A 19,154-nucleotide genomic window follows, 5' to 3' on the forward strand; every position below is an offset into this window, starting at 1 on the left:
TATACAAACAACAACCTTCATAACAAACAAAACTATAGCTATAAAGTGCAATTATCGAAACTATAACTATAAATTTTTATTATGTCTATTATGTTTGCTATTTCTAAAATTTTCTCTTTATTAAACAATTTGGTCACTTGTACTAAAAAGCCCAACTTAATTGGATCGTGGGCCGCAAGAAAATAGGGGATAACCATTCATAGATGACAAAATGGCACGACACTAAATTGGCAATAAAGGAGACCCAAAGGCGGTTTATGGAAATATCCATGTAACTGCACTCCACTAAACTTCATCAACTTGATTACGCGGTGTATTAGTACTTATATAATATGATTAACTTCCAGGGGATTATTACTACTTCACTCCAAAACACAATCACAAATTATTTGATCTTTTTAGTCCTTTCATTATTATTATACACATTTTCAATCAAACATGTTTGAAGAAAACTTGCATTACCTATTCATGAACAGAATCACAACTGATTTGTCAAAAGAAATTGAAACCTCCAACAAAAAAAGATGGCACTTAGCTTTTGCGACCATCTATTGTTCCAGAGCTTTTAAAACTGCTTATAGTCATGGATCACCTGCCTACAATCCAAGAAAAATACTCTGTGTATCGAATGATACAATTGCGATTGATGTAGTTCAACACCACCCTTTTTTCTCAGGCATTGATCAGTCAAGTCTAGCTAAGCTTGTCAAAGATAAAAACTTTGACGAACTTGCTAACATTGGAGGTGTACAAGGTGTTGCTGCTTCTCTCAAAAGTGATACAACTAATGGTGTAAGCGGAGATTCAGAAGACGTTGCACGTAGACATGAGGCTTTTGGAAGCAACACGTATCGTAAGGCACCTACTAAGAGTTTCTTCGTGTTTGTTTGGGAATCATTCAAGGATCCTACCATCATTATACTTTTGCTCTGTGCTGCTCTGTCTCTTGGATTTGGAATTAAGGAGCATGGACTGAAAGAAGGATGGTACGATGGAGGGAGTATTTATGTCGCTGTGTTTCTTGTCATTGCTGTTTCGTCTATTAGTAATTTTAGACAAAACAGACAGTTTGATAAGCTTTCCAAAGTGAGCAAGAATATTCCAGTAGAAGCTGTTAGAAAGGGAAGGCGCCAACAGATATCGATATTTGAAATTGTTGTTGGAGATGTCATTTGCTTGAAGATTGGAGATCAAGTCCCTGCTGATGGGATTTTGGTAGAAGGCCATTCTTTACAAGTGGATGAATCTAGCATGACAGGTGAAAGTGATCATGTCGCGATTAATATCAGCCAAAATCCATTTTTGATTTCTGGCACGAAGGTTGTCGATGGCTATGGCATGATGCTTGTGATATCGGTTGGAATGAACACCACCTGGGGTGAAATGATGAGCCAAATCAGCAGTAATTCTAATGAGCAAACCCCTCTCCAAGAACGACTCAACAAGCTTACTACATCGATTGGTAAAGTTGGGTTGCTAGTTGCTTTCTTAGTTCTTGTTGTCCTATTGGTTAGATACTTTACTGGGACCACAAAAGATGAGAATGGGAACAAAGAATTCAACGGGAGCAAGACATCATCTGATGATGTGATCAATGCTGTGGTGGGAATTGTTGCTGCCGCTGTTACCATTGTTGTTGTCGCGATTCCTGAAGGCTTGCCTTTAGCTGTTACACTTACTCTGGCTTATTCCATGAAGAGAATGATGGCTGATCAGGCAATGGTTAGGAAGCTCTCCGCATGTGAGACTATGGGATCTGCCACCACCATCTGTACAGACAAAACAGGCACTCTTACATTAAATAAGATGACCGTGACAAAGTTTTTCTTAGGCAAACAACACGTGAAGGCAGAAAGTCATACATCAATTTCAGCAAAAGTTCATGAACTATTCCATCAAGGGGTTGGATTAAACACTACTGGTAGTGTTTTCAAGTCCTCCGATCCATCTTCCAGCTTTGAGTTCTCAGGCAGCCCTACTGAAAAAGCTATTCTTTCATGGGCTGTTATGGAACTGAACATGGAGATGGATCAAATCAAAAGAAATTTCAACATTCTACATGTGGAAGCTTTCAATTCAGAGAAAAAGAAGAGCGGTGTCCTGATCAAGAACATCAGTGATGGCACAATTCATGCACATTGGAAAGGTGCTGCTGAAATGATTTCAAGAATGTGCTCCCATTACTATGATCTAGAAGGGAACGTAAAACCTCTAGAGGAATCAGATAAGGAAGAATGTGACAGGATAATTGAAGGAATGGCTGCCAGCAGCCTGAGATGTATTGCATTCGCACACAAGCAAGTGTCAAAAGCTGAGCAGAAGGATAATGAACATATGCATGGAAATGTTCCAGACAACTCTTTCATTCTTTTGGGCTTTGTTGGCCTAAAAGATCCATGTCGACCAGGTGTGAAGAAAGCAGTGGAAGCTTGCCAAAGTGCTGGTGTGAACATCAAGATGATCACTGGAGACAATGTGTTCACTGCAAAAGCCATAGCAACAGAATGTGGAATTCTTCATCCTAATCAGGAAGTAGATGAAGGAGCAGTCATAGAAGGTGAAGAATTTCGCAACCTAACAGATGAAGTACGGATGGAGAGAGTGGAGAAGATACGTGTGATGGCAAGATCATCCCCTTTTGACAAACTTCTAATGGTGCAGTGCTTGAGAAAGAAAGGTCATGTGGTCGCGGTCACAGGTGATGGAACGAACGATGCACCAGCTTTAAAGGAAGCAGATATAGGACTTTCTATGGGGATTCAGGGCACTGACGACAGAGAAGCCAACCGAGGAACTCATGAAGAAGAAACCAGTCGGTAGGACTGCACCGCTTATCACCAACATTATGTGGAGAAATCTAATGGCTCAGGCCTTATATCAGATTGCTGTTTTACTGACCTTACAATTCAGAGGAGAATCAATCTTTGGTGTCAGCAAGAGAGTAAACGATACGTTGATCTTCAACACGTTTGTTCTTTGCCAAGTGTTCAATGAATTCAACGCGCGAAACCTGGAGAAGAAGAATGTCTTTAAGGGAATACACAAGAACAAGTTGTTCATGGCGATCATCGGAATAACATTGGTTCTCCAAGTGGTGATGGTGGAGTTTCTAAAGAAGTTTGCAAATACAGAGAGGCTGAATTGGGGGCAATGGGGAATTTGCATTGGATTTGCAGCTGCATCTTGGCCAATTGGTTGGCTTGTCAAGTGCATAAATGTCCCAGAGAGACCATTCTTTAGTTATCTAAGGTTGAATTACTTGAAAGCCTTGTTTAAATGAGTAGATTTAGGTGTTACCTATGTTTTTTGCATAAGCTAGTTAGTATCTGTTTTGATTAATTGATTTATGTTACATTCCATTATTTATATTAAAAACCATAGTGTACTTCGTTTATGATTGTCAACATACTTGAGCTGATAATATGTTCAAAAATTTGAAGCTTTAGACTGGCATTTGCAATTTCTTTAAACACCTTCTACCTAATATCAGATCTCTCCTCTAACACGAGTCCTAGTCATGGCGCGTTGGATGCTCTTTAACCTCCCCACAATGATAGCTCTGCTGTCTTGGGGAGCGTTGAAGCTTGCTTCTTCGGAAGACTTTGAGGGTCTACTTCCTAGTTAGCTTCGGTTGTGTGATTTGCACTTCTAATTGGTTCTGTCCATCCATGATCATAATGAATGGACTATGAATTAGGTTCCCGTTACCCTTCCTCCCTCATGGTTATTTTGATCTCCACTAGATAATAAATATGTGTTCATGAGAACCCAATAACTTTTGCACAGACTATAGATATTATGAAATTCATTACATATCAAAATAAAAAAGTTGACCAACTTAATTATTATCGTATATTAACTTGAGGTCACCTTAAAAAGCATTAAATTTCGATTTTTCACCTCTTTTCAGTATTCACATATTAAAATTCAATAAAACTTAGGTTCAAAAGTAGAGAATTGAGTTTGCCACCTTCCCTCTTAAGATTAGACTTCTGAGTTTCGAGTGTTAAGGATTCAATTCTAGGTTTAAACATTTTTTTGGTTTTTATACTTTAGAAATTTGGAACTCTAATCCTATCTTATAAGTAGATAAGAATATTGTCAATTATAGTGATTAAGACTTCATTTGTATAGACAATTGTATATGGTACAAAGTAAATGTTTTCTCTGAAAATATTTTCAAGGAAAATAAGTGATTTCTCACTTTAGGTAAAGTGTTATTTGAAATATTTATTTACATTAACAATTGATAATAAAATTAGTAAAATGTACCGTGGTTTTTCAAAAAAAAAATAAAAATTGGGGTGGAGAAAGCGGAATTGGGAGGGAATTAGGGAATTGAACTCTCACCAGCAAGGTGTGAGTTCAGCCGTTCAGATAGTCAACTAACTTAGCTACTAAGATTTTCCCAAATGTACCATGGCTGATATGTGTAGTAATGAGCAATTTATATGTCAAAATTACTTGAGCCAAAAGAATACGCGGGACCCATATTCTTTGGCACAAAGGAAAAACATGTGGCATCATATTTTACGGAATCATATATTTATATATGGGTCTTTTGAAAATATATTATATTATCTTATTGAAATGATTGGTAATTTTTTCCCTTGTCCCAAGTAGGAATTGGAGAAAATTATTATTTTAGAGAGATTATTAATTAACTGAATATTAATTTTGTAAGATTTTACTGTATTTCAAAACTAGGTATTGTTATGTGAGGTTGAAAGCTGAAATGAGACGACAGAACGAGTGAAAGAAGTTACTGAAAGTAAAGCCCCTTTTGTTGTGTTGGCAACATGGGAGTGCGAACTCGGTTTCCCGTACGACACACACAACTATTAACGCTCTTTCTCGATCAGGTCTGGAACGCACAGTGTTGTTCAACCTTTCCCTTTGTGGTCCATTTTCTCAATTTTTGATATTTGAATTTGTGGTCCATTTTCACTCTTTTACCTCCTACTCACCACCCCACGCAGTTCCCCTATCCGCTCATCTCTCTTCTTTTTTATTTTTTATTATTTTCATTTTTCTATCTATTAATAAAATCAACTTCCAAATACAATTAAAAAATTGAATTTTTGATTGATTTTTTTTTAATGTATGGTACAAATAGTTCATTTTATTTTATAGATTTGCCATACAAAATAAAATCGATACAAAAAGGAAGAAAAAAGCTCTTCTTTTTCTTATTTTTATTTATGAGTTTGCTTGTTAATTTTGGATAAGCAGTTATGGGGAAATTGATTTTTTTGGTCAGATTATTAATTACTGCATGCTAGTTAAATAAATAATTTATATTTATTAAAAATAATTTCATCTAATTAATTTATATTCTAAAGTGAATGAAATGCCATTAATTTGAGTTTTGACTTAGTTTACTAATACTATTATTTGTGTTTTGAGTTTGTTTGATACTACTAAAAATGTTGGATAATAAGTTTATTTTTGAATATTAAAATTTTTACAGACGTTTTAGTTATCTTAACAAATAAGTTATTTAACATTTTAAAAAAAAAAAAAATACATTATTTCAACTTCAACATTTTTGTCTTTTTATTTCTAAATTCAACTTTAGCACTTAAAAATTGTTTTTAAGTACGTATATATAAAAATTGTTTAAATTTAGCTTAATCAATCATCTCTAATTCTAGTATTTTCGTTAATATTCAGATAGTTTCCAAATTTTTGTGAAAAAAAGTCAAATAAAATAAATTAACTTATATTTTATCGTATCAGCCTCATTATTTTCTTTGTATGTAGTGCATGCTTTACTTGTTGGGAAAAAAGGCGGACTGACACAAAAATATATATGGCCAAATGATAGAAATAAAATGGGAAAATAATGATACCAAGAATTTTACGTGGAAACCCTTTTTAATAAGGGAAAAATCACGGGCCAAGAGGAGCAACTGATATCACTATAGTAAGGAATTTTACATCGTGTAGTCACGAATACAATACTCAAAGTGACTACTACACACTCAAAAGGAATAACACTCTTTTGATTTTCACCTTACTAAAATATCGCTCACACTCTATTTTTCTTCACAGACTATTTTCTTGTATAGTCTATGAAAACCTCACAGCTCTCTATATTTTTTTTTCTCTGTGAATTGGTGTATTCTATAAATGAGCTAATGAGCTCCATTTATAGAAGACTTGTATAGTCTATGAAAACTTCACAGCTCTCTATATTTTTCTTTCTCTATGAATTGGTGTATTTGAAATAAGTAAGGACTCTCTATTTATAGGAGAAATCTACTCCTAATGATGTCACTAGTGACAACATAAAAACACCAAAAATTCTACTCCTAATGATGTCACTAGTAACAACATAAAAACACCAAAAATTCAACCTTCGCAAATATGCAAATATGCAGATTTTTTGGTAAGATTTTAGTTGAAAAATAAATGGTGAGCTTTGGTTTGTTGCGGCATTTGTTGACTTTAACAATAAGCAATAAATCTTTCAACCTTTCCTGCATTTACCTTTCCTTATATTTTATGTATAATGGGTATGGACCCTACATTACTATGTGATTTGTTGTCTTTTAGTTTTAACCTTTTCTCAATTACCAAACGAAAAAATGGATTTTGTTTTTATCTTCCACATTTCAATTTTTAAAGAACTACATTAGGTGAAAAAAAAATATATGAAAAAAGACAAAAGTAAAAAAAAAAAAAAAAAAAAAAAAAAAAAAAGACAAAAAGAAGAGGGGTGCAGATGAGGGGAACTGGTGGGGGTGGTGAGTGAGAGATAAAAATGTGAAAATGGAGATAAAAGAGTACAAATGTATCGGTCAATCTCAAGCAATTTTTGTTGGTTACGTCTCTACCATCTTAAGTTTTTTCACATTTTGAAACGAACAAATGGCTGCTTTCCCTGCATTTCATAATTAATACTACCCCACACGGATCATATTGTTATCTGTCGGTGTGACCAATTTGTAACAAAAAGAAACTCATGTGGTATGGTCCTTTCCTAAATTCTATACACAATAAAAGCTTAGTGCATCAAATTGTTTATTTTGTTAAATAATGTGAGATGGATAGTTTTTCTAACTACAGAATAATGAAATATCGCAGTAATTAAGAAATCATTACATGCTAATCTGCTGTAATATCTGATAAAAAAAATTTGACTGTATAAAAGCCAAGATCTTTTACACTGCTAAGTGCTAACATATATATATTAAGTTAAGACTCTAATTATATTGTTTGTGTAAAGTTCCCCCATTAAACTCAAATTACATATCTTGGATGGTGTACATTTTGTAGTTGACCGAAGTGTTTAGGGTTGTAATTATCCAAAAATTAAATTGTAGAACTTAATTACATGTAAAGTTCTGATTAAACTCAAAATTAGATACATTCCAAATGTATCATTTTCAAAGGCAGGAAGTAGAAATTTCTGTGAAGTACAGTCAACAGAACTTCATTGATTTGATTACGCGTAGAGATGACAATGGGGTGGTGTGGGACGGGTTGAGCTTTAGGGGATTATTACTACTTCACTCCAAAACACATTCAATCAATTGTTTGATATTTTTATCCTTTTAATTTATTGTTATTATACACATTTTCCATCCAACATGTTTCAAGAAAATTTGCGTTATCTCTGCATGAACAATATTACAACTGATTTTCCAGCAGAAATTGAATCCTCCAACAAAAAAAGATGGCACTTAGCGTTTGCTACCATCTACTGTTCCAGAGCTTTTAAAAATAAGGTATCACCTGCCATTGTGCCATCTTATAGTCATGGATCACCTGCTTACAATCCAACAAAAGTACTTGGTGATACAATCGCGATTGATGTAGTTCAAGACCACCCTTTTTTCTCAGGCATTGATCACTCAAGTCTAGCTAAGCTTGTCAAAGATAAAAACACTGACGAACTTGCTGACCTTGGAGGTGTACAAGGTGTTGCTGCTTCTCTCAAAACTGATACAACTAATGGTGTAAGCGGAGATCCAGAAGACGTTGCACGTAGACATGAGGCTTTTGGAAGCAACATGTATCGTAAGGCACCTGCTAAGAGTTTCTTCATTTTTGTTTGGGAATCATTCAAATATCCCACCATCATTGTACTTTTGATCTGGGGTGCTCTGTCTATTGTATTGGGAATTAAGGAGGATGGAGTGAAAGAAGGATGGTGTGATGGAGGGGGTATTTATGTCGCTGTGTTACTTTTCGTCACTGTTTCGTCTACTAGTCATTTTAGACAAACCAGACAGTTTGATAAGCTTTCTAAAGAGACCAAAATTATTCAAGTAGAAGCTGTTAGAAAGGGGAGGCGCCAACAGATATCAATATTTGAAATTGTGGTTGGAGATGTCATTTGCTTGAAGATTGGAGATCAAGTCCCTGCTGATGGGATTTTGGTACAGGGTCATTCTTTACAAGTGGATGAATCTAGCATGACAGGTGAAAGTGATCATGTAGAGATTAATATCAGCCAAAATCCATTCTTGATTTCTGGCACTAAGGTTGTCGATGGCTATGGAATGATGCTTGTGACATCGGTTAACATGAACACGACCTGGGGTGAAATGATGAGCGAAATTAGCAGTGGCCCTAACGAGCACACCCCTCTCCAAGAACGACTCGAAAAGCTCACTTCATCAATTGATAAAGTTGGATGGTTAGTTGCCTTCTTGGTTTTTGTTGTCCAATTGGTACTATACTTTACCGGGACCACAAAAGATGAGAATGGGAATAAAAAATTCAACCGGAGCAAGACATCATCCGGTGATGTGATCAATGCTGTGGTGGGAATTGTTGCTAATGCTGTTATCATTGTTGTTGTCGCGATTCCTGAAGGCTTACCTTTAGCTATTACACTTACTCTGGCTTACCTGATGAAGAGAATGATGGATGATAAGGCAATAGTGAGGAAGCTCTCTGCTTGTGAGACTATGGGCTCTGCAACCATCATCTGTACAGACAAAACAGGTACTCTTACATTAAACAAGATGACTGTCACAAAGTTTTTCTTAGGCATACAGCACGTGAAGGCAGAAAGTCATACAACAATTTCAGCAAAAGTTCTTGAATTATTCCATCAAGGGGTTGGATTAAACACTACAGGTAGTGTTTTCAAGTCCTCCGATCCATCTTCCAACTTTGAGTTCTCAGGCAGCCCTACTGAAAAAGCTATTCTTTCATGGGCTGTTACGGAATTGAATATGGAGATGGATCAAATCAAAAGAAATTTCAACATTCTACATGTGGAAGCTTTCAATTCAGAGAAAAAGAAGAGTGGTGTCCTGATCAAGAACAACAGTGATGGCACAATTCATGCACATTGGAAAGGTGCTGCTGAAATGATTTCAAGAATGTGCTCCCATTACTATGATCTAGAAGGGAACGTAAAACCTCTCGAGGAATCAGATAAGGAAGAATGTGATAGGATAATTGAAGGAATGGCTGCCAGCAGCCTCCGATGTATTGCATTCGCACACAAGCAAGTGCCAAAAGCTGAGCAGGAGGATCATGAACATATGCATGGAAATGTTCCAGACAACTCTATAATTCTTTTGGGCTTTCTTGGCCTAAAAGATCCATGTCGACCTGGCATGAAGAAAGCTGTGGAAGATTGCCAGAATGCTGGTGTGAAGATCAAGATGATCACTGGAGACAATGTTTTCACTGCAAAAGCCATGGCAGAAATTCATACATCAATTTCGGCAAAAGTTCTTGAACTATTCCATCAAGGGGTTGGATTAAACACTACAGGTAGTGTTTTCAAGTCCTCCGATCCATCTTCCAACTTTGAGTTCTCAGGCAGCCCTACTGAAAAAGCTATTCTTTCATGGGCTGTTACGGAATTGAATATGGAGATGGATCAAATCAAAAGAAATTTCAACATTCTACATGTGGAAGCTTTCAATTCAGAGAAAAAGAAGAGTGGTGTCCTGATCAAGAACAACAGTGATGGCACAATTCATGCACATTGGAAAGGTGCTGCTGAAATGATTTCAAGAATGTGCTCCCATTACTATGATCTAGAAGGGAACGTAAAACCTCTAGAGGAATCAGATAAGGAAGAATGTGACAGGATAATTGAAGGAATGGCTGCCAGCAGCCTGAGATGTATCGCATTCGCACACAAGCAAGTGCCAAAAGCTGAGCAGAAGGATAATGAACATATGCATGGAAATGTTCCAGACAACTCTTTCATTCTTTTGGGCTTTGTTGGCCTAAAAGATCCATGTCGACCAGGTGTGAAGAAAGCAGTGGAAGCTTGCCAAAGTGCTGGTGTGAACATCAAGATGATCACTGGAGACAATGTTTTCACTGCAAAAGCCATAGCAACAGAATGTGGGATTCTTCATCCTAATCAGGAAGTAGATGAAGGAGAAGTCATAGAAGGTGAAGAATTTCGCAGCCTCACAGATGAAGAACGGATGGAGAGAGTGGAGAAGATATGCGTGATGGCAAGATCATCCCCTTTTGACAAACTTCTAATGGTGCAGTGCTTGAGAAAGAAAGGTCATGTGGTTGCGGTCACAGGTGATGGAGCAAACGATGCACCAGCTTTAAAGGAAGCAGATATAGGACTTTCTATGGGGATTCAGGGGACTGAAGTAGCTAAAGAGAGTTCTGATATTGTCATCTTAGATGCTAATTTTGCTTCAGTTGTCACAATTCTGAAATGGGGAAGATGTTTCTATATCAACATCCAGAAATTCATCCAATTTCAGCTCACAGCAAATGTGGCCGCGCTCATGATCAGCTTTGTAGCAGCTGTTTTGTCTGGTGAGGAACCACTCACATCAGTACAATTGCTATGGGTAAATTTGATCATGGACACATTAGGGGCATTAGCACTTGCTACAGAGAAGCCAACCGAGGAAGTCATGAAGAAGAAACCAGTCGGTAGGACAGCACCACTTATCACGAATATTATGTGGAGGAATCTAATGGCTCAAGCTTCATACCAGATTGCTGTTTTATCAACCTTACAATTCAAAGGAGAATCAATCTTTGGTGTTAGCAAGAAGGTAAACGATACGTTGTTTTTCAACACGTTTGTTCTTTGCCAAGTGTTCAATGAATTCAACGCACGAAACCTGGAGGAGAAGAATGTCTTTAAGGGAATACACAAGAACAAGTTGTTCATGGCCATCATCGGAATAACATTGGTTCTCCAAGTGGTGATGGTTGAGTTTCTAAAGAAGTTTGCAAATACAGAGAGGCTGAATTGGGGGCAATGGGGAATCTGCATTGGATTTGCAGCTGCATCTTGGCCAATTGGTTGGCTTGTCAAGTGCATAAATGTCCCAGAGAGACCAATCTTCAGTTATCTCAGGTTAAAATAGAGTAAATTTAGATGTTCATTTTTATTTTCTTGGTCCATAAGCTAGTTTGTTGCTAGAGTACTAGTGTGTTGTTAAATCGTTGATTGATGTTGCATTCATTTATTACTCACTACTTGTACAAAAATTATGTTTCAAATTTTTTTAAAAAAATGAGCCTCTCAAATTAGGTTCATTTATTGAATATTTAATTTCAAGATAACACTAAATAAGAATACAATGATAAACTAACGTTATTTTTTAAGGGGCGTAAAACCTAAAATGATCACAACTAAATAGAAATGGAGGGAGTATTAGTTGACTGACCATTTGAGATATTAACCCAAAAATTACAAACCAACTCAATCATCATTGTACTCATATTTTACCCTTTAGCTTCTTCTTTTTTTGTGTGGTCTCAAATACTTCATTTCATGATAGCTCAATTGTTTTTCACACACTCATACTCGTCGTATAATAAGCCAAGCTGGAATCCAATATCCACTCTTATAAATATCTTAAAGAATGACCAGTCTCAAGTCAACAACAAAAAGACCAACATTTTTTATGTAATATATATAACTATTGTCGTCAATTAGTTCCTTTTTTATTTGTGTCTATTTTCTATCTTTACTTACTTATTGTTAAATTTTAAAATTTCTTTTTATCTTCCGTGTATATCTGATATTATATCGACTTATGTTAAAGCTCTCTTTGGATATAAGTAAATCCATATATCCTTTTCGTAGAATTTTTTTGTTTTGTAACTTGTGCACTAATGGAGAATTCGTTGTCGACATTCTACACGTATTAATATATCAAAATTACAGGGAAATTTCCTTTTGCTTTTTGGATAAGTGTTTTCACGTAGCCTCTTCATTTTTTTTCTAAATAACGGAAGGATTTTATTTAGTTAATAAATATGTTCAACCATACAAAAGGATTTTTTTTTCTAAAGGACTGAATTCGCGTCATGCCGAGCTCCATTCAAAGCAAAACGCTTCTTACCAAGAACTTTTTTAAGGTCTCGAACTCAAAAAATTTTAATTAAAGGAGAACAATCTCATCCCGTGCATCCGCAACGGTTGGTTGTTCCTTTTGCTTCTTTGTTTTTGTGTGTGGTGTGTGTCCAATACTTCATTACATGATTACGTCAATCGTTTTTCATTCTCTGATAAGTCATACATATAAGCCAAGTTGGAATCGAATACAATATATATATATTCCAACCATAATATCATCTCCTCAGGTATGTATGGTACCACACGGTTTACTTTTATCTACACACTTGTAGCCATCACCTCTTTTATGCACCAATAGAATCCAATAGTCGCAATATACATTCCAAATATATCAAACTAGAAATTAAACACCATCTTCACTTAGCTATTTTGATATTATTATGCCATAAATCATGCGTGACAATGAAATAAACTCGAGTTCTCAACACAAATACTTAAACATCATATAATAAGATAACCAAATTATAATAGCAATACTTTAACTCTTAAATTACAATGAAAATAACAAGTAATTAAAGATACAGATAAGAATGGGATGGAGGTTTAGACTCTGAAAAGAAGATGAGAGAAATAGACATTTTCTTCCCAATACGCATAATTCTCCAAAACGATTACAATCATTTACTTAATCTGATCCCAAGCAAAACTAGTATTGGATTGTCTAATACTTGGCCTCTTTGTGGTTTATCCTCAGGCCCAGTAGCTTGGACAGCCGTGTTCACAACAGACAACATCTTGCAAGTGCAGTTAACACCTATATATGGTAACTAACTAAGAATATGTTTGAATTGACTTAAAAGATGGTTAAATTTATTTTTTAAATTATTTTTAGCTTTGGTCCTTCTAATTTTTATTTTTTGACTTAAAAATTATTTAAGTGACTTTTTATTTTTGAACTTAAAAGCTACTCCCTCTGTCTCAATTTATGTGGCACTTTCCGTTTTTCGAGAGTCAAACAATTTAAGTTTGACCAAAAATTTGCGCATGAAATCTTTAATTTTTTAAAAATGAAATTTATATATTTGTATACTATGTAAAAAGTATTATAAGTCACAATAATTGATAATTAATATTTAAAAGATCTATAAAAAATTTACGGTCAAAGATAGACTTGTTTTAATCTCAAAATTCAAAAAATGCCACATAAAATAAAATGAAGAAAATACTTTTTTAAAGCTAATCCAAATGGGCTCCAACTCTTTTAAAACTTCTTGCACAAGTATAACAGTCAACTAATTATGTAGAGTTATGTCATTCAACGCGTATTATATTAAATTACTGGAAATTTCGTTATGGAAATTTGCACACTTTTTATCATTTCACCTTTTGCTTTTTGGATGTGTTATCAAGTAGTCTCTTCATTTCATGTATGATAATTCAATCATTTTTTCACTTTTTAATAAGCGCTATTACGACTATATATTAGCCAAGCTGGAATCCACTACACTAAAGGGCCATTTGGTTGGAGAAACTAAGTGAGTTATTTCAATATTAAATTTGGAATTAATTGCATATTCCTAAAAGAAGGTTTTGAAATGATTCAAACATGTGAAGAAGAAAAGTACAAATGCTTTAGTGAGGAGGCGTGAGCAGTTAACAATGTTAGGTTTAAGGAGATATAGAGGTAGACTGAAGAAAAATTGAAGAGGGGTAATCATTAGACAGAAAATGATACATCTTCAGCTCACTGTATTACATGATTCTAGATAGAGGAGCATGAACTAGAGTAAAATGTTACTTTCTGTGTTTCACAAAGAATGACCTACTGTGACTTGACACAAAGTTTAAGAAAATAAATAAAACTTTTGAATCTTATGGTCTTAAATTAAAGTTGTGTCAAATGTACAAAATTATCTTTTAATCTTGTGGCCTTAAACATGCCACGTGAAAAGCTGAAATTAAAATGTTTCCAAAAAGGGAAAGAAGTCATTGTACTAGATAGACTAGAGATTTCTCTTCTCGGTAAGAGCATTTTCTAATTTAGAGCACCTTATTTACTTCCTCTTTTCTTTATCAATATCTTTATTATTTTATTCTTCAATTTTATTACTATTGTTATTTCCAACTGTACCCTTACTATTTCTTCCTAATAGTATTCCATTCTCAAGAAAAATCTAATAAATGCGAGTAACTTAGTAGATTATATCTTACATTTATTATTTTTTAATGGTCATGCAATAAATTAAAGCGATACGTATAAGTGAAACTCCCTCCGTTCGTAAATATTTGTCATCCTTATTAAAAATTGATAATTCACCCTACTTATCATTTTTAGTAAAAATAGATGATACACAATACTTATATTTTAAAATACCAAGATATAATTGAATATATTCTCCCTATTTTATCCATAAGAATATAATTATTCTTGAAAGTAAATATTGACTAATTTATTTAGTATAAGAAATGTTGATTTAGTTTTCTAATCTCTTTATTTATGGTTGTTTAGATACTTTCATTAGCACATGTTTCATCTTTTTTAGTTAAAGAAATCAAATAAGGGTATGATTGTAAAAATACTTAATTTTTTAAATAGGGAGTGCAAATAAAAAAGGAAAAAATATATGGTTAAGCAAATATATACTAGTTAACTAGTCATCATAGCTATAGTTTTAGTTAATTACGAATTGCGATCAATATTCTGTGATAATTATGTGAGCTAGGGTTTCGAGTTTGTATAATTCACAGGTTCGTTTTTTTTCTTCAGAATTTGCACAACTTTTATATATTGTAATTTTGTAAAATAATTTGTATAACTGTTTAAAGTTCAGATGTTTGTGTTTGTATAAATTCGTTATTTCAAGTTTCTACCAAAAATAGTTCAATTATACAAACATACCCACGAATTATACAAACTCACCTGCAAATTATAGACAGGTTAAACTATAGCTAAAACCCGTAAATATACATACTATAACTATGAAACATAATTAAGTTTATTACAATAGCTATTTACAAAAATTGTGACAAATATTTAAAAACATATGGAGAACTAATACAATAGCCAGAGATGGCAATGAGGCAGGGCAAGAGTTTAACGGGACAGGGTAGGGGACTGCTTAAAAAGGCAGGATAAGGTAGGGCAACACTCTCAGCTGATTTGACCAATGTGAATTGACACGCTTACAATCACGTCCTTTCCTCTTCAAGACTTTGAGGGGACTTTCCGGGGACGTTTGGTAGGAAGTATTAAGAGAAATAGTTTATATATTATGTATGATATTATTTAGTACTACTATGTTCGGTAGGAATTTTGAGCCTATGTATAACTAATCGATAAATTAGTTATACATCCTACATGGTATTATTGAATGTATAAATACCTCCCAGTACCCACCTCGTCCTGCCCTATTGTCATCCCTATCAATAGCCAAGCTGGAATCCAATACTCTTATCAAGCCAAGAACAAAAAGACAAACATACAAAACAAAGATCTTATATAACATTCAGTGATAAAGACTAATCTGTTACTGCAACTTCCAAGAATATTATCATATTCTTACTCGTACCGTTACCAGTCTCTGGGTACGGTACACACGGTGTTCCCACGGTTTACTTTTGTCTATAAACTAAACTTGTAACCATCAGCTTGTTGATACATCAATCAACAGAATCCAAATTTTTCCTCTTTCCAAAAATACACATTTCAATCTCACCAATATTGTTACCAAAATCATGTGTGACAACATCTTGCTAGTGCAGTTACCACCTATTTTAACGTCCCCCGCCAGGAAGAGATGGCGTTGGGCGTATAAAATTCTCTATACTGCCAGGGCATTACTGTCTACCGCCAGGAAGATTGTTGCTGAAAACAAGACTGACATCTTAAGCAACTTTTCACGATCTCGGTCCTATACAGCTGTTGATATTGAACCTGAATGTTTTTCGAACATCAGCAAGCAAATGTTAGCAAAACTCGTTCGAGTGAGAGATGTTATACAGTTTGGTGGTGTAGAAAGCGTGTTGTTTCTCCTGAAAGCTGATGCTGACAAGGGTATCCTAGGTGATGCTAAGGATACTGCTTCTCGGCGTAAACATTTTGGGATTAACACATTTAAGAAGCCATCAGTAAATCTATTGGAGATCCTGTTGAAGAGCCTCAAAGATCCTAACATCATCATTGTGCTATTGTATGCTGTTTTATCACTCGGTTTTGGCGTAAAAAAACATGGGGTGAAAGGATGTTTGGATGGGGGAATTATAGTAATTGCCCTGTTTCTTGCCATTAGTCTCTCTGCTTTTTGTAACTATTGGCATAAACAGCAACTTTATCAACTTTGTAGGCCAATTGAAACTGTCCCAATTCTTGTGATTAGGGATGGGAAGGATACGCGTATCGCGTTATCTGAAGCAGTTGTTGGAGATGTTATTCGCTTGAAAGCTGGAGATCAAGTCCCTGCTGATGGGATATGCATAGGTGACCAATCCTTGCATATTGATGAATCAACTATAACAAGGAAAAATGACCTTGTGGAAGTTAACAGTAGCACCAATATGTTCTTGTTATCGGGTAGCAAGGTCTTGAGGGGTAACGGACGAATGCTTGTTACAGCAGTTGGCATGGATACAGTATTGGAAGAAATCATTAGTCCAGCTTGCGTCAATCATGATCATAAGTCACTTTTACAGAAGAAACTGCACAAACTGGCCTCGTATATAGCGAAGGTTGGTTTGGCTGTTAGTTTCTTGGTTTTCTTAGTGTTGTTGGTCCGTTACTTCACAGGGAATATGCGAAACGATGGGAGGAAGTTGTTTATTGGAGGTAAGACAAGTATACAAGATGTATGGAAAGCCTTTCTTGGGATTCTAGCAACTCCAGTTGCAATTGCATCGGGTGCTATTCCAGAAGGTTTAACGTTAGCTTGTGCACTAACCATAGCTTACTCAACCAAGAAGATGATCGCTGATCAAGCACTTGTTAGAAGTCTTTCAGCTTGTGAAGCAATGGCCTCCGCTACTGTGATTTGTACGAATAAGGAAGGCGTACTGACTGAAAACTCTCTGCAGGTCAGAGAGTTTTGGCTACGCGAAGAGTATTTTGGAAGTTGTGCTTTCTCCTCATTTGTACCAGAAATTCTTGATCTGCTTCATGAAGCAATGGCTCTGAATACAACAAAGATCCCACCGGGATCTTCGGTTGAACACATTGAGGATCAAATTCAAAATGCAATTTTGGCATGGGGCATCAAAAGCATGAATATGAATGTACAACAACTGAAAGAAAGATGTACACTTGTCCATGCTGAAAGCTTCAACTCGGAATACCAAGGGCGTGTTTTGATAAGGAGGAATGCTGACAGCAGAGTGCATATACACCACAAAGGAACTCCAGAGGCAATACTGGCCATGTGTTCACGTTACTATGAGGAGACAGGGGATGTCAAAGATATAAACAATGATACTAGAGCAGTGTTGCAGGAAAGAATTACAAAGATGAAAATGGATGGTTTGCACTCTGTTGGTTTTGCATATAGAAGTGTAACAGCAGAACATCAGATTGACCATGAAGGGCATTTCCATCCCAAGCTCAAAGAAGATGATTCGATCTTATTAGCATTTGTCGGTCTGAAAGCTCCATGTAGAGAACAAGCAAGGAAAGCTGTGATGGACTGCCAAGAGGCTGGAGTGAACATCAAAATCATCACAAAAGATGATATCCACACAGCTCGTGCGTCAGCTATTGATTGTGGTATAATTGATCCTCACAACACATCCACTGGAGAAGTCATTGAAGGAACAACATTCCAAGAATATACTGAAGATGAAAGATTGGAGAAAGTTGATAACATTCGTGTGATCGCAAGAGCCTCAACACTGGACAAGCTTCTAATGGTACGATGCTTGCAAAAGAAAGGTCACGTTGTTGCAGTTACCGGAGACAGAGTGGAAGATGCAGAAGCTCTTAGAGAAGCCAATGTGGGGCTTTCATTGGGTAATCAAGGAACCGATACAGCAAGGAACAGCTCGGATATTGTCATCATGGATGATAACTTTGCTTCCATAGCTAGAGTTCTAAGTTGGGGCCGAACCACATACAACAATGTTCAGATATTCACCCAGTACCAACTAACAGCAACTATCGCTTCTTTGGTGATAGACTTTGTGACAGCAATTTCAGCTAGCGAGCCCGTGACCATCAACATTGTCACAGTAATTTCTGCAGGCAATGTTCCCTATGCAATGCTTCAGGTACTTTGGGTAAAGTTGATGGTGGGGACATTAGCAGCTGTAGCTCTCACTATCGACGGGCCTGGAACAAAGATCATGCAGCAAACACCAACCAACCAAAACGAACCATTCATAACCAATATCATGTGGAAAAATATATTGGGACAAGCATTGTACCTGATCTCAGTGTTGCTTACCATCCAATTCACAGGTGAATCAGGATACCAATTAAGCGACAAGGAAAAGGACACGATGATCTTCAACATCTTTGTTCTCTGCCAACTATCCAACATATTCCACCTGAGAAAGTACGAAGGGAATCTCCTCAGAGAGCTAAAAGCAAAGAGGTTATTTTGGGGGATTGTGGGAATGATAGTCGTTATCCAGTTTGCAATGATCGAATTGCTGAAAAAGTTTGCATGTACTGAGAGATTGAATTGGCAACAGTGGAAAGTGTGTATTGGGATAGCTGCTTTATCATGGCCAGTTAGTTTGCTCATAAAATGCATACCTGTTCCAAAGACGCCTTTGTTTAGTCGTTGGAACGGCCAGAACTTTAGTTACTCAAGATTTAGATCAAGTGTTAGGTTATAGCAAGTTTGCTTTACCAATTTCTACCATATTTGCTTGTACATACAATAACACTTGCATCTGTTTGTAC

At 35.8% G+C, this 19,154-nt stretch overlaps 2 protein-coding genes and 1 pseudogene across 2 annotated transcripts; all 3 read left to right on the plus strand.

Moving 5' to 3' along the window:
• Positions 1 to 352: 352 nt before the first annotated feature.
• LOC102593099 (putative calcium-transporting ATPase 13, plasma membrane-type) lies at positions 353 to 3,430 on the plus strand (annotated as a pseudogene).
• Positions 3,431 to 7,435: 4,005 nt separating this feature from the next.
• Positions 7,436 to 11,463, plus strand: LOC102593435 (putative calcium-transporting ATPase 13, plasma membrane-type). Its single transcript, XM_006363393.2, has 2 exons — positions 7,436 to 9,518; positions 10,140 to 11,463. The coding sequence occupies exons 1-2, from the start codon at positions 7,596 to 7,598 to the stop codon at positions 11,325 to 11,327; spliced, it is 3,111 nt and encodes a 1,036-aa protein (XP_006363455.1). The 5' UTR covers positions 7,436 to 7,595; the 3' UTR covers positions 11,328 to 11,463.
• Positions 11,464 to 16,000: 4,537 nt separating this feature from the next.
• LOC107058119 (calcium-transporting ATPase 12, plasma membrane-type-like) lies at positions 16,001 to 19,087 on the plus strand. Its single transcript, XM_015303456.1, has one exon. The coding sequence runs from the start codon at positions 16,001 to 16,003 to the stop codon at positions 19,085 to 19,087; it is 3,087 nt and encodes a 1,028-aa protein (XP_015158942.1).
• The last annotated feature ends 67 nt before the right edge of the window (positions 19,088 to 19,154 follow it).

Source organism: Solanum tuberosum, unplaced genomic scaffold (genome assembly GCF_000226075.1).
Source record: "Solanum tuberosum cultivar DM 1-3 516 R44 unplaced genomic scaffold, SolTub_3.0 scf00439, whole genome shotgun sequence".
Taxonomy (NCBI): Eukaryota; Viridiplantae; Streptophyta; class Magnoliopsida; order Solanales; family Solanaceae; genus Solanum; species Solanum tuberosum.

Excerpts from the sequence above, each read along its gene's own strand:
- LOC107058119 (XM_015303456.1), top strand. The coding sequence starts at position 16,001 with ATGTGTGACAACATCTTGCTAGTGCAGTTACCACCTATTTTAACGTCC.
- LOC102593435 (XM_006363393.2), top strand. The coding sequence starts at position 7,596 with ATGTTTCAAGAAAATTTGCGTTATCTCTGCATGAACAATATTACAACT. Across the intron at positions 9,519-10,139 it reads ATGAACATATGCATGGAAAT|AAGGATAATGAACATATGCA; the intron begins GTTCCAGACAAC and ends AAAGCTGAGCAG.